Source organism: Panthera pardus, unplaced genomic scaffold, assembly GCF_024362965.1.
Source record: "Panthera pardus isolate Hobbes unplaced genomic scaffold, ASM2436296v1 HiC_scaffold_20, whole genome shotgun sequence".
In the NCBI taxonomy this organism is placed as follows: domain Eukaryota; kingdom Metazoa; phylum Chordata; class Mammalia; order Carnivora; family Felidae; genus Panthera; species Panthera pardus.
Genome location: NW_026526766.1, coordinates 14,911,640 through 14,926,025, shown reverse-complemented (window position 1 = coordinate 14,926,025; position 14,386 = coordinate 14,911,640). Strand labels below are relative to the sequence as shown.

Sequence of the window (14,386 nt, the reverse complement as noted above, 5' to 3'; positions counted from 1 at the left end):
TCCACGTGGGGTCCCATTTTCTGGGAATTGACTACTAAATCCAGAGTTAAGAACAAAGGGAGTGCTAGGAGCCCTTCCTTCTAAGTTCAGTGGACCACCAGCAGTCGGGCCAACCACAATGCCCAGAAGGCTTGCTGAGAAGCCCCACGACCCACCACCACCTCTAAACTGGTCTCCTTTAGGGGAGGTCTGGAGAGGAGAAAAGAGGCCTTTGGGGGAACTATAGTGTTCAAACAAACCATACTACCCACATCTTCATGTGGGGCTGCTTCTTAGGGTTGGGGGTGGTGGGAGATTCTCTCCTTCATGTTAAGAAAGAGAAGACTCAAGGGAATCACTTATACAATTTGAGAGGGTCAAATGGGAGGAAAGATGGGTACCCTGATTATATTTGCTTTACCACTAATTCAGGTTTGCTCCCCTGATCTTATGCTGCCAGATTCAAAGAGGAATTTTTAGGGGCCGAGCCAGCCAGCAAGGGGACAAGAATAGGGTCCTGGCAGATTTCCTGGTGAGAACTGGTAAAAGCACCCCGCTAGGGCAGGCACAAGGCTTGCCAAACAGATGCTGCTTCTTATGGGACATGAAAATTTCTTCCCTGGGGCTGGGGGTGGAGGATGAATGTGACTGGACGCCTGAGTGTGCAGCTTTATGGAAGTCAGCCCCTACTCCTACCCTCCACATAGGCTGCACAGCTTCCATGGAAGCTTCTTGGCTTCCTAGGACTGAACAGAGCAGAAGGTGGGTCCTACCCTGTCTCACTCCAAAGTTGAGGGCCACAGAGAACAAAGGAGATTAAGGTCTCAGGCTCGGCCCTTTGGGCGAAAGGGCATTTGAATCAAAGGAAGGCTGAATGAGTCTGTGGGCTGGAGGCTGCTGAAAAATGGAGCCTCATTGCCAGGAGGGGACCAGTCTTGGCCTCTGGCGGTTCTGTAAAGCTAGCACATGAGGTTTCTATCCTCTTTTGTTCTTTTGCTGGAGCTGGTAACCAATGCCCAGAAAACAGGATGCCCCTCACAGCAACTAACACAAACCTGTAAGAAAGCATCCAAAGACAATATGCTTCTTAGTTCTAGGAATACATCCAATCAAACACATATTAACTCCCTCCACTATACACCAGGCATTCTGTAATTTCATATAGTTGGAACAAATCAGCCACAACCTTTCATTTCCACGGAGGCTGTGTGCTGTAGGGGAAAGAGTAAGTGCCGTTGATAAAACTCCACGTATGCCCCGAGTCTGACACTAAGGAGTGTCATAATAGCCAGTGATGGAGTTTCAAGTTTCCTTGGAGACATGAGCAGAAATAAAGCTGGGGTTAATCTGAAATAGATGAAATACATACATTCTGCTCTATCGCCTGAAAGTTTTCACTTGAGAAATGGACTCGCCAGACTTCTGATCTATGTCTACTGACTTCTAAGAGCCACATAGCCGTAGAATGCCCCGAATTAGCTCAGGGATTATAAAAGTAGTGGATTGAGAGGCAAAATCTTGGGACAAAAAATAGAATCATGATCCCAGTCCTGGAACGACTTGAAAAAAACCCCTCACTCTCAAGATATTGGTTAAGCCCAATAAGCAACCCGTGACTCTGTTTCCACATTTTTAAAGGGGAAAGAAATGCTTCTGTAAGTCTACTTCTTACATTTGTTGTGAGGCTCAGTAAGTAAAAGAAATGAAAGTGTTTTGCACTATTAAAAGCAAAATTCTTCATGCACGTAAAGCACTATTGGGATTGTTATGCCCATGGGGAGGCTCAATGCAGAAGCTGGCACTGATTTAAAACCCAGTGCTCTAACCTAACAATCTGACGGTTGATTGGGGGTGGGAGGGAGGGCAGGGTGGGTGATGGGTATTGAGGAGGGTACCTGTTGGGATGAGCACTGGGTGTTGTATGGAAACCAATATGACAATAAATTTCATATTTAAAAAAACACATGGAAATAAAAAATCACTCAAAACGCTTAGTTTTGGCTGTCAGCAATACTGTTCTGAACAAGTTGGCTTTGAAATAATGACACCTAAAAGACCCTCTGTAGCCCGAATAAAGCCTAAACTGACTTCTGTGTGATAAGTAAGCATCCAAAGATCAGAGCCATCTAACCTCTTGTGACTAAAGACTCCAACCTCAGTCTTGTTTGTTGGCCTTAGTTGATTGACTCTTTTCCCCACATCAGCTCAGGGCTTTGCCTCCTTCTTCACTCTGGACCCACTATCTGCTTTACTCTCCTCTCTGACTTTGATCCTAAAAGACCCCACCCCACTGTGTATGTGTGCGTGTGTGTGTGTGCCTGGGTTATCTTACTTTACATGTGGAAAAAAACTGCTCATGTTGTGTTTCTTCAAATAGAAAAGACAGATGCATTAAGGAATATTTCTTTCCAAGCAAACTTGGCAAAATAAATAAATACAATTCACAAGGTGTCGAAGCTTTCCTTTTGAGCAATTAACATTTGAGCACAGGGACCACCTTGGGAATCTGATAGAAGCCATGAACCCTTCCATATAAAAATGTACATTTAAACAGACACACCACATTTTATATATGATTTCAGGAAGCTCATGTACCCTTTGGAGCAATGAGTAGGATCTTTAGCCCACGGGCACGATTTTGAAGATTAACCTTGTTACCTGGGCTACGACTCTCAGAGTGGATACGGCCAGTTAATCATTCTATTTTTCAGAAGAGGAAAGAAATTTTCTAGGACAGGAGAAACTTGTTCCAGCTATTTTTGTAACCCGGAAGTCAGAATCTTACCTCTGGCAACATGATGAGGCTGAATGTCAAGATAAAGAGAACCATATTTACTCCATACATCCATCTCAAGAAGAGGAAGTATGAGGCCACCGATGAGCCAAACTGACCTACCAAAAAGAAAAGTTAAAAGATTGAGAGACAGGTCAGAATCAAAAGGAAACAAAAGCCACTGTCTTGGTGCTTTCCATAAGAGATCTGCTCCTGGCGACACTTGGGTTCTTTTCACGTGGACATCATATCGACAGTCTCTGGCGTCCTCCTGTTTCTATCCTGGAAGAGGGAAAGTTAATGGCGATGGAAGTGCTCTCTACTGTGTAGTTGCCGTTGTGCAGAATGACTGTGACCTACGCCTTTAGAGGCCATCCGAGGGAAAGCTGCCTTGTGCTTAGCAGCTAGAAGTGCTCCTTGAAGAGCCCATTTCATGCCTGGAGTTAGTACAGTTGTGTAAGCAAATACCTGTAAGGTGGTTGCTGCAGTACCTGGCCAGCAGTTTTCCGCCATTATCATGATCATTACTGCCCTTCTGCCTCCTTCCTGTCAGCCAACAAGGCTCTTCTCAAAAATGTTTACCACATCCTTTCTGGACAGCTGTCCTAACAGACCGCCCCGTGCTATTTGTCTGACTTAACTGGCATTTTTTAGGTACAGCACAGAAGCTGAAGGTCATTCACTCACTCCTCACATATTTAAAGTATCTTCTGGGGCGCCTGGGGTGGCTCAGTTGGTTAAGCATCCGACTCTTGGTTGCAGCTCAGGTCATGATCTCACGGATCCTGAGATGGAACCCCACGTTGGGCTCTGTGCTCATAACATGGAGATGGCTCGGGACTTTCTCTCTCCCCTCTCTCTCTCTCTGCCCCTTCCCTGCTCGTGTGCTCTCTGTCTTTCTCAAAATAAATAAATAAACTTAAAAAAAATAAATAAAATAAAGCATCTTCTGCTAGGAATTACTTTAGATGTGAAGCACAATGTCACAGATACGGTTGCTGCCCTAATACAACTTAAATTTTAGTGAGGTATGGAAACAACAAAAATGCAGGAATTTAAAAACTAGATAAATTAATTAAATATATGTATTTATCATAATATATTATATATTATATTATACATCGTATCATGTGTGAATAGCATGTATATTATATATCATATATATTATATATGTATATTCGCTTTATACATTGATTAATGCATATATATTATGTGTGATATAGCATGTATGCATGCATCATTTATATGATACGTATGTATTATATATGATATATAAGATTACATATGATTATATATTTGCAACAATTACATATATGTAATTATTATAACCAGATAGGTCCTGATTATAAAATATCAAGAGGGTTGCTTTCAATAAGTTCGTTGAGGAAGGTATATCAAAGAGGGTAGCATTCGAGCCTCGGTCTGAAGTTGGAGGAAGAGGCACAATGCCCAGGCTGGGGAAGAGCCGCTCAAGCAGAGGAAAGAGCCAGAACAAATATCTGGAGGCAGGCAAGAGCTCAGGACAATTGAGGAACAAAGCAGAGGACTGTGTAGTTGGAGCCCAATGAACAAGGGAAATTGGTGACAGATGAGGACGGAGAGACAAGCCAACCCACACTGCGTAGGACCTCTTAAGGCAAGGTAGAAAGTGAGGCTTTTATTTTAAATGTGATGAGAAGTCACCAACAGGTGTTAAGCAGCTGGAGTGGGGTGGCGGTGGGGGCACCGTGACCTTTAAGAAGTCTCCTCCACTTTGGGAAATGAATTGGGAAGGGACAGGCAAGAATGTGCCATCGACACTCGTGCGCCACCGTGGATAGTGATCTGTCCAAATCGTATTTGCTGAGAAAAAAATAAAAAAACATGATCTTACAACAGAGAATGGAAGAGGAAGAAAGAACAGGAATTTGAGGTCTCACGTTGAGATTTCACCAATTAACAAAAGCCAGACTTTTCTTGACCACTTAAGGTTCAACGTTAAGTTACTAGTTTCCTTAATCTTCCCAATTCCCATTTTCGGTTGCCCAAGAAGAAACAATGAACACTGGCAGTCACCCCCACTGCATCGGGCCCTTTTTCCTGACTCATTCAGCAAAATACCTCCAGTGACCAAAGCTTTTCTTGGCCTTCTGGCTTTGCAACATTACTGGTGGGGAAACATTATTGCAGAAGGAAGGAGGCTGCTATGAAGCAAATTCCAGCCTCTGCTTAGTAACATGAGGCTGAGATCACATGAGAGTCATGCTGCTATTTCTGGAACTTAGAATATTCTTTAGGTGCCACCTTGCCTATTCCCACAACACAGAGGCAATTTTTATAGAAACTTTAAAAAAGTCAATGGCTAAATGGACGTTTTTAAAAAAACCCAATGATTTTGAAATCTGAATCTTTGGATTCATTTCACTTTGTAGAGGGATACAGAGTTCTACAGGATTTCTGAAAGCATGTGGTTTTGCTAAACACGCCCGCAGGTGCTGTAACCAGATGCGCTGGTCCATCTGCAGAAAGGCTCAGCAGATCTGCCCCTCCCAGGACATCTGATCATCCACCTGGCTCCCAGTGATTTCATATCATTTCATGGCTGTTATCTATGTTCTCTGGTAACAATTGCCCAAGGACTGCGTCAGCCAGGTTCACTTGTCATGTTTTATTGAAGGCAGTAGACTTCCAGCTTCCTAGTCATTATAGTTACTCATTAATTGGAGAAGAAACTTTGTCTCTAGGTACCCGGAGTAAGCTTTTCCCTGAAACACACAGGAGATCTTCTGGTGTAGAATCCCAAGCACGGGATGCTGACTCATGCTTTCCTCCTTCTCTCCCTCCCTCCCTCCCTCGTGGCCTTCTTCCCTTCCTCCTTCCCTTCCTTCTTTCCTCCCCTTCTTCCTTTCCTACCTCCCTTCTTACAGTTTTGCTCTACTTATTAGCACCCACGGCTAATGGTCCCCTGATTGGGACTAAATCTGGCATTTACTAAAGAGAGAAACCTGACTATAGTGTAGCTAAAAGATAATTGGAAAGAACATCCATTCCCGTGTGCTTAGTCTCTTAGATAAAATTGTAAAGAACAAGAATAGGTTGTAGTAGTGGTAATGATAACAACAACAACAACAACAACAACAACAGCTGGCATATCTCGCTGGTCAATTATGCATACTGAAAACTTTGACATCAACTCATTTAACTACCTCTAGAACCCAATAAGGTTAAGTGTTATTAGGCCCACTGTGTGGATGGAGAACCCCAAAATTAAACATAAGCATTGGACTGAACCAAAACTTGACTAATAATAGTAACAGCTGATATGTAATGAATGTTTGTTTCAGACACCTGTCTTGATCTTGTGTATTAATTCATTTAGTCATCGAATTCCTGCAAGAGGAGAAATACTGTACTCTCACCTTACAGAGACTTAAGCCCGTGGGTTACACAGCTAGGAAATGATGAAACCGGGGTCACGTGGGTAGTTCTGTAGGTAGTAAATGATGGAGCCAGAGTTCTAAACCAGGCAGCCTTGATTCCTAGGTGTTTGACTCTAAATCTAGATCTCTTTTAACCACAGTGCTATATTGCTCGTCAGGTAGAATCATAATCAAATTATCTTTTTAAAACTATAATATATGGAATAATTATGCCATGTGCATGTATGTCTGAAAGAATATAGGCAATATCCATGAATCAGCCAAGGCCATGCACATTCATAAATTTGGATTGTGCCCAGAAATGACCTGTTCTTTTTTTCTTTAATCTAACTAATAAATCCTGTTTCCATAATGAATTATTCATGTATTAAAAGAGTCCTTGGTATGTATTCCAGTGAGACCTTTTAAGCTTATGCAATATTCTGGTTGCTGAATTTTCTTGCATTTCTTTTAAATTCAGGTTAAAGTTTCACCTCTCCCTCCCTCTGGTTATTTATTATTAAGGCAAAGCAATTTGTAGTCTGTCATCATGGATAATTTCCTCTTGAACAGTTGGGTAATAAGACAGGCAGACAAATATGAGCATTTCTAAATGGGAAAAGACCAATTAAATCACCTGCTGCATGAGTACAATATACATATCATCTTGTTGGGCTAGGACAAAAAGCATAGTTTCTTTCAAATTGGTCTAGGAAAATTAAATGTGGCAAATTTGATTTGGATTATCTGGAGCCAGTAAGGGGCAAAAGGACCTCAACCTTTAGAAAAGATTGGAACATGACTGCCTTTCCCATCTCTTTTCCAATTTCCATTTAGTTAAGTTTCAAAGACCATCGCAGATACATGCTTCCCCATCTTTGGTAGGGTACTTTCTATGGGATGGTTACTATGACCCAAGGACTTTGCTAGTACAGTCTTAGAGAGGTTTCATACTTTTCAACTAACATAATAGCCCCAGAGTCTATGGTGTATTTATGATTATCATTATGATCATAATGCATTAAGCATCTTATAGAAGATGAAGTATATAATTAAATAAATAGCTCATTCAAAACTAAATGCATGAGAAAATGGAAAATAATTCCCCAAGTAGGATATTGATCAAGAAATTCTATAACTACCCATCCTGCCGTTGCCCTGGTAGAATCCACTCTGGGAACTGTTGCCAAAGAAAAAGTTTATAAAATGTTCTGTAAAGTGATAAATGAGCAAGCCACATTGAGGAAACCACAAGCTTTGGACCCAGACAGACTTCACCTTGCATTTCAGCTCCTCTAGTGACTAATTCTGGTACAGTTAGGTTAATGTGCACATTGCATGCATGGTAAAGAGTATATGAAATGTCTACGGAGTATCTGAGTGACGCTCAAAGGGCAGTGGTTGTGGCGATTGTTGATAGACTAGAAAATGAGGGTCAGTTCTTCACAGGGAAGCATAGCACCATGAAAGGTGGAGAAATCAGGGCAACCTAATCAAATCATAAATTGCATAAGGAAGAGAAAGTAATGTGCTTGACATCATCCAGCTGACTGTTCCAAATTTTCTGGAGGAAGAAGAGAGGAAGGAAAATAACTAAGAGTATAACTGAGTGGCCCTCAATCTGTCTTCCCCACAGTAACACAAATGATAGATGGTGGCCATATATGTAACTCATTCTTGTGTGAAATTCTGGCAATAAAAATAATCCCATCTGTTTCTGGCCTCCTCAAGATAGGCTACTGCAATGCAAGCGGGCATGACATTGTTATTGAGACAAGTTAGAACTGCTCTAGTGTACCTTCGAAATAAAAAATGTGCAAATGTACATATTTTAATGATCATTCTTACAAATGTATGGGGATACATCTCAAAACTGGTCAAGATTCAACCCTATCATCTCACAGGTGAATGAGACTGAGGCCCAGAGAGATTACATGACCACCGAGGAGCAGAACAGCTAATCTGTAGCAAAGCAAGAGCAGAACCCAGAGTTCTTTCCACACAAATTGTATCAAGATCTTAATGTTCCAAATGTCTTTCTGTTCCTCCATACCTCTCAGGTTAGCGTATTTCAGCTGCACACTTGAAACCTAAGGATTCCGTGACGTCTGTTCTTTTCTGACATGTCTAAATTCCTTTTTCCACTTCCTAGAATGGTAGACATGTGAGGAATGTCTACTCTTTCACTTTATTCAACACATATTTATTACAGTCAAATTCTAGGTTTGGCAATCCAGGAGGAAGAGAACCAAACCTCTTCTCTCATGTCTATTCGAAGAAATAAGCACAAAATAAAATGAAATGAAATGACAGTTAAAAATTAAATTTAAGGGGTGCCTGGGTGGCTCAGTCGGTTGAGCGTCTGACTTCGGCTCAGGTCATGATTTTACCGTACGTGAGTTCAAGCCCCCCATCGGGCTCTGTGCTAATAACTCGGAGCCTGGAACCTGCTTCAGCTTCTGTGTCTCCCTCTCTCTCTGCCCCTCCCCCACTCACACTCTGTCTCTCTCTCTCTCTCTATCAAAAATAAATAAATATTAAAAAAATTAAATTTAAAATACAGTATTTAAAAAAAATTTTTTTTAACATTTATTTATTTTTGAGAAACAGATTGAGACGAAGCGTGAGCCGGGGAGGGGCAGAGACAGGGAGACACAGAATCCGAAGCGGGCTCCAGGCTCTGAGCTGTCAGCACAGAGCCTGATGCAGGGCTCGATCCCACAAACTGTGAGATCATGACCTGAGCTGAAGTTGGAGGTTCAACTGACTGAGTCACCCAGTTGCCCCTGTTAAGATGTATTTAAAAAGAAATCACATTCATAGTTTTTTAGAGCCTTTTTTTAAATGTTTATTTATTTTTGAGATGGAGAGAGACAGAGTGTGAGCAGGGCAGGGGCAGAGAGAGAGGGAGACACAGAATCCGAAGCAGGCTCCAAGGCCTGAACCATCAGCACAGAGCCTGATGTGGGTCTCGAACCCACAAACTGTGAGATCATGACCTGAGCCAAAGTCGGATGCTCAACCAACTGAGCCACCCAAGCACCCCTAAAATACAGTATTTTAGATAGTAAGTGTTAAGGAAGAAAATAAAGTAATAATGTGATCATACAGGAATATGTGGAAGTGTAATTAATTAGCTGATGTGTTTTTAATTCATTGCCACTTGATAATGAGAGACAGAGGACTGAGGATAGGCACTCCTAAAACATGCCCAATCATGTCCATGAACTATCCATCAACTGTGTTATCTCCCTGTGGAGCCTCCATTTTAATTATGCAACGCCAAGTTTAACCAGCAGGAAAATCTGCTTCTCAGTCTGAAAACTCAGGGAGGAAATTCAGATCCTAGTCGAAACTCTTAGAAACCAAAACATGGCAAGATTATGCTCACCCTCATTTTAAATATGACCTTTTTTCTTTATATTCTGTATTCTTTCTTATTTAAAAACATTATTTATTACATTTACAATTTTTTAAATTTTTATTGGCTTTATTCCAAGCCTAGAGCACTGTTCTAAATACGCTTTTGATCAAGTATATTCTCCTGACTTCTCTGTACCCTGTGAATACTGTATAAAATGAAGGCACAATAACGTAATGGTATTCACATAACAAATTCCTGGATGGTGATGTGATTAACTTATTCTACTTCAGACGTGAAAATGAGGCTTTAAGATTTCTTCACTCTTTGTAGACATTGTTCAATTTGATTATTGTCTAAATCTCATAAGAGTATATACTTTCAATGTCATGTTCATTGTCAAAATAAAATCACTGCCTTCCCAATGATATATATGACTCAGTGTCACTGTGCACAATATTGACTTCCCTGTATAGAACAGAACACAAGGTCAGAATGAGAATATTTTGGTCTAATGTAGGAAGGGAGAGTGGAGTCTCCAGGGCTGTGACTGGTGAGTACTAACAAATTTTCACAGTAAACTAAAAGAATGTTAAAAATGATAACTTTTGTTTGTTTGTTTTCTTGTTTTTAATCTTTCCAATAGTACAGAAACCAAGAAATACATCTGATAAGCTTATGAAACAACCTTCCCATCTAATGAGATCTCATGAGCACTTACTTTCAATTGCTTTGATTTTGTTTTCCCACGGGACACAAGCAGCTTTGAAGTTTTCAAAATCACGAAGAAATTTCGCCCATTTCTGAAAAGAAAGCCAAATAGAACAATAAAACCTAGCCTCTTGTTTGTCAAGATGTTTTATCCTCCACCCCATCCCCAAATATCACAAGACAATGAACTTGGAAAGATCTCTCTAGTGCCACATAAGGCTTTTTGTAAAAAGAAAAAAAAAAAAAAACCAGTAGGATTCACTTGCTTCTCTGTTCCCCACCCACCTTCACACCAATTCAATTAAAAAAACTTTTATGGATCCCCTATTTTATAAAAAATATGCTGAGAAAGATCTGTTTGTTCTTCCAGACAATAAGGGAGCAGGGACTGGGGTAGCACCTACTAAGTTGACTGGCAAATTGTATATGTTTAATTAAATACTTGTTGCATGAAGAAATTAATGAACTATGAATAAGACATCATTCCTGCCTTAAAGGGCTTCTGGGACTATTAGAGTAAGCTGTACCTAAACAAGTAATTTTGATACAGGATGGGAAGTGTTATGACATGGGACACTTTTTATTCTGGGAGGGGTAGAGCATCTAACTAAATGGAAAGTCATGGTATCATAGGAAAGGGAGGAAGAAAAAGAATCATATATTAGCTTTTTTAAAAGCTTATTTGTTTTGAGAGAGAAAGAGAGAGAGTGCAGGGGAGGGGGAGAGAGAGAGGAAGAGAGAGAATCCCAAGCAGGCTCCACACTGTCAATGCAGAGCCCGATGTTGGGCTGGGTTCCATGAACCATGAGATCATGACGTGAGCCGAAATCAAGAGTCAGATGCTTACCTGACTGAGCCACCCAGGCCCCCCCTACATTAGTTTTATAAAAGACCTTCCTTCCATTTTACTCCACAATGTTGGGCCATCCATGGTCAAGAGGACCACAAGGAAGAATGGGAACAGGGAAGCTAACTTTGCATATGTGCACATAACGCTGGGATAATGTGTGAGATGGACAGGTGCAATAGAGCCCAAATAACAGTATGAGACAAGTCTGAAGTTCAAAAGGTTACCCAACCTAGAAAGAGCCCAAATATCCATCTACAATAGAATGGATGAGTAAATAGTGGTACCTTCATACAATGGAATACAACACATCAATAAAAATGAACAACTACCACAACACAGATGTGTCTCATGAATATAATATTGCGTCAAAGAAGCCAGAAACAAAAGCATAAATATTGATTCCATTCATTTAAATTATAAAGACAGACTTATTACTCCCTGATATATATCATAAATCTGTATTTCATATTTAAGGTGTGAATTTTATTCACAAAACCCCATCTTTATGGAAATGAATTCAGCCTACAAGTGGTATAACAATTATAAAAAGGGGATAATAAGACCTATATACCTATTTTGCTTTGAGAATTAAATATGGTACCTTCATAGAGGGATTCGATTCAGTGCTTGGCATAAGTAAATACTAATGAAATGTTAGTTTCTTTTCTATCTTTTCCAAGGATCTATGTTTATATTACTATATCATTTGGGGCTTTTTTCATATTCTATTCAATTTATAGTTTATGTTCCTGGTAGCTGTATGGCCCTGAAACTTGTAGATAACAACTTGTAGAGCAACAAACTTTGACCCAGAACCCCTTAACTACCAGGGAATGGAAGTGAAAGGGGCACAATCTTTACCATTTCAGAGTGATAAAATCACACAAGTAAGTCTTTTTGCCATAAATCACCATTTCATTTGAGAGGCCGCCATCGAGAATATACAACATCGACCAAACTGAGTTGTGAAAATGCTTACCTTAGCCATCATCATCTTAAATGCAAACCACTGCTTTCCTTTTCCTTTCCCAAGGGCTCCTTCATTTTCACTCACAAATTTTTTTGCTTCCCTGAGAAAATAAAACAAAATAAGGGGTAAGAGGGAATGGGGTATAGGTTGAGATGCATAGAATAGAGGTAGTGGACATTTCATTTTATCAGGTTTGTAGCCTTAGTTCTTCCAGACCCTTAGCACATGAATTTAAGCTCTATTTCAAGCTCCGGACTCGTAATAGATGTTTAAGCTTTTTAATTCCGGCCAGGAAGAATAAGATATTTTAGTCTCACTTATTAATCAGCTGGAGTCATCAAAAAGCAAGGAATTTATGCTAAGTGTCAAAATCGAGAACTCTAGTTCTTTTCATTTCCACCACATATAAAATTGAATCCAAAGTTGACTTCAGCTTCTGGCAGTCAGAATGTTTATTTTAAAATATTTTCTCTTCTTCTTTTTTAAGGGTTCCTTTTGTAAAATAAGGCAAAGAGTTTAGGACAAACTGACATGGAGCACAGTTACTGACCTGGTATTTAATCTCATAAAACCAATTATGAGTTGAAACAAAAATGTTATGTACAGCAAATTGGGTTGAGGGAAGAAGAGAAAGGGAAGGAGTACTTTTGGCCTCACATTCAGAAAGGGCCTCAAAGATAAAGTTTAATATTATTCCCAAATAGTTATACCTTTCAGTAGTCACACTTAGGTCTCTCTGTATGTGTGTGTGTGTGTATAGAAAAGCATCAGTTCACGAAAATGGAGAATGTTAAATATACTATAATTTTATAAACTCAGCTGGCCAATTTTGCTATTGCTGTTTGTTTGATATACGAAAAACTTTTAAAAATAGAGGTGGCCCAGGTTTGTCTTTACTTTTCGGGACAGCAGAGGGCATAACCCAGGAGAACCCAAACCTGAACTATGGTTCAATAGCTGCAACATCGTCCTTTGGTTGGAAGGCCGCTGGACCGTGAGATTTTACAGAATATTATTAACACAAAAAAGCAAATTAAAAAAAAAAATGAAAAGTCAGTGAAGGATTTTTTTTTTTGGTAAGGTGTTCCTGAGTAATAGTTCTAAACTCAAGATTTTATAATACCCAGGGATGGAAACACAACATGCACCTGCTGACTTACCCAATAACTACACAGTGGTGCCTCCTGAATTGCCTGGGCATGTGAACCCACCCACATTCTGCCATAAAAACACAAGTGCAATGGAGAAGATTCACTTTAGGCATCAAAGAGAGCTCCCAAATTAGTTCCTTGATGGCAGAGATGAAATCCTGTCCTTGTGTATCTCCCACAGCACCGACCACTACTTTGACCAGAAGAGGATGCTTAATAAAACTAGACCTTCTGGAAGTGGAGATGAGAGGCATAACTTGGGATAGTTACCAGATTGGGGAGAATCTGGTAATTGTATTTTCCATATTAATTAATGCTCAAATACAAGGTCATTCCCAAATGCTGGGATTGTACCCTTCTTCAGGAGTCCACTCAGAAACTATGACAGTCTCCTGGAAATGACAAGGGTTACTAGACTGGCCTTGTCAAATGGCCTGACCATTTGACATGACCTCAGAGCTATGAAGATTAATTTGATAATGGTTTCTAAAACACTCTACAGATCCTAAAATGTTTAATGCAGCCACATCACAAAGTATAAACTGAGCTCTCATGGCTGGGTTTCTACATCCACACAATCAGAAAGTGCATCACATTTAAGCCTTAACTATATGTTCTAGAGAAGACAGGGCAGGAGTGAGTATGGCACCTCGCTGACATTTATAAAATGTTGAAGTGACCTACACTAAACTTGACTCTGACTTGAGTTCTCAACCAGCCTCTGATTTGTCTCTGTGAGCAGGGGAGGGGCAGAGAGAGAGGGAGACACAGAATCCGAAGCAGGCTCCAGGCTCGGAGCTGCCAGCACAGAGCCCGACGCAAGGCTGGAACCCAGCAGCCATGAGATCGTGACCTGGACCGTAGTCGCAGGCTTAACCAACGGAGCCACTGAGGCGCCCCTGATTCTCCTATTAATACTTGCTTCAAAACTGAAAATTTGCTCTAACATGATTGATTCATTACAGAAGAATTTAAGCATAACACAAATTTTGTGTTTGCTGACATGAGATTGTATCTGCAAGAAACTCGAGGGGAATGCAAAAAAACCGCATCCAGCTAAACTTAGCGTATTCACGAAACGTGCACACCTCACCCGGCTACCTCACTGCGCCTCCTGCCTTATGGCCGCAGCCATTCACAGCTGGTCTTAAAGAACTTCCTCCAAACGCCACATCCCAAATTGCAAACCTGTT

The 14,386-nt window shown here is 40.6% G+C and overlaps 1 protein-coding gene across 1 annotated transcript in view; it reads right to left on the bottom strand.

Annotated features, from left to right (window-relative positions):
- The window catches only part of TMC1 (transmembrane channel like 1), a 223,304-nt gene that overhangs the window by 60,103 nt on the left and 148,815 nt on the right, over positions 1 to 14,386 (bottom strand). Inside the window, exons 6-8 of the mRNA XM_053908654.1 lie at positions 12,052 to 12,142; positions 10,233 to 10,314; positions 2,765 to 2,871 (exon numbers count right to left, since the gene is read on the bottom strand). Coding sequence (XP_053764629.1) covers positions 2,765 to 2,871; positions 10,233 to 10,314; positions 12,052 to 12,142 — 280 coding nt within the window. The remainder of the gene's footprint in view (positions 1 to 2,764; positions 2,872 to 10,232; positions 10,315 to 12,051; positions 12,143 to 14,386) is intronic.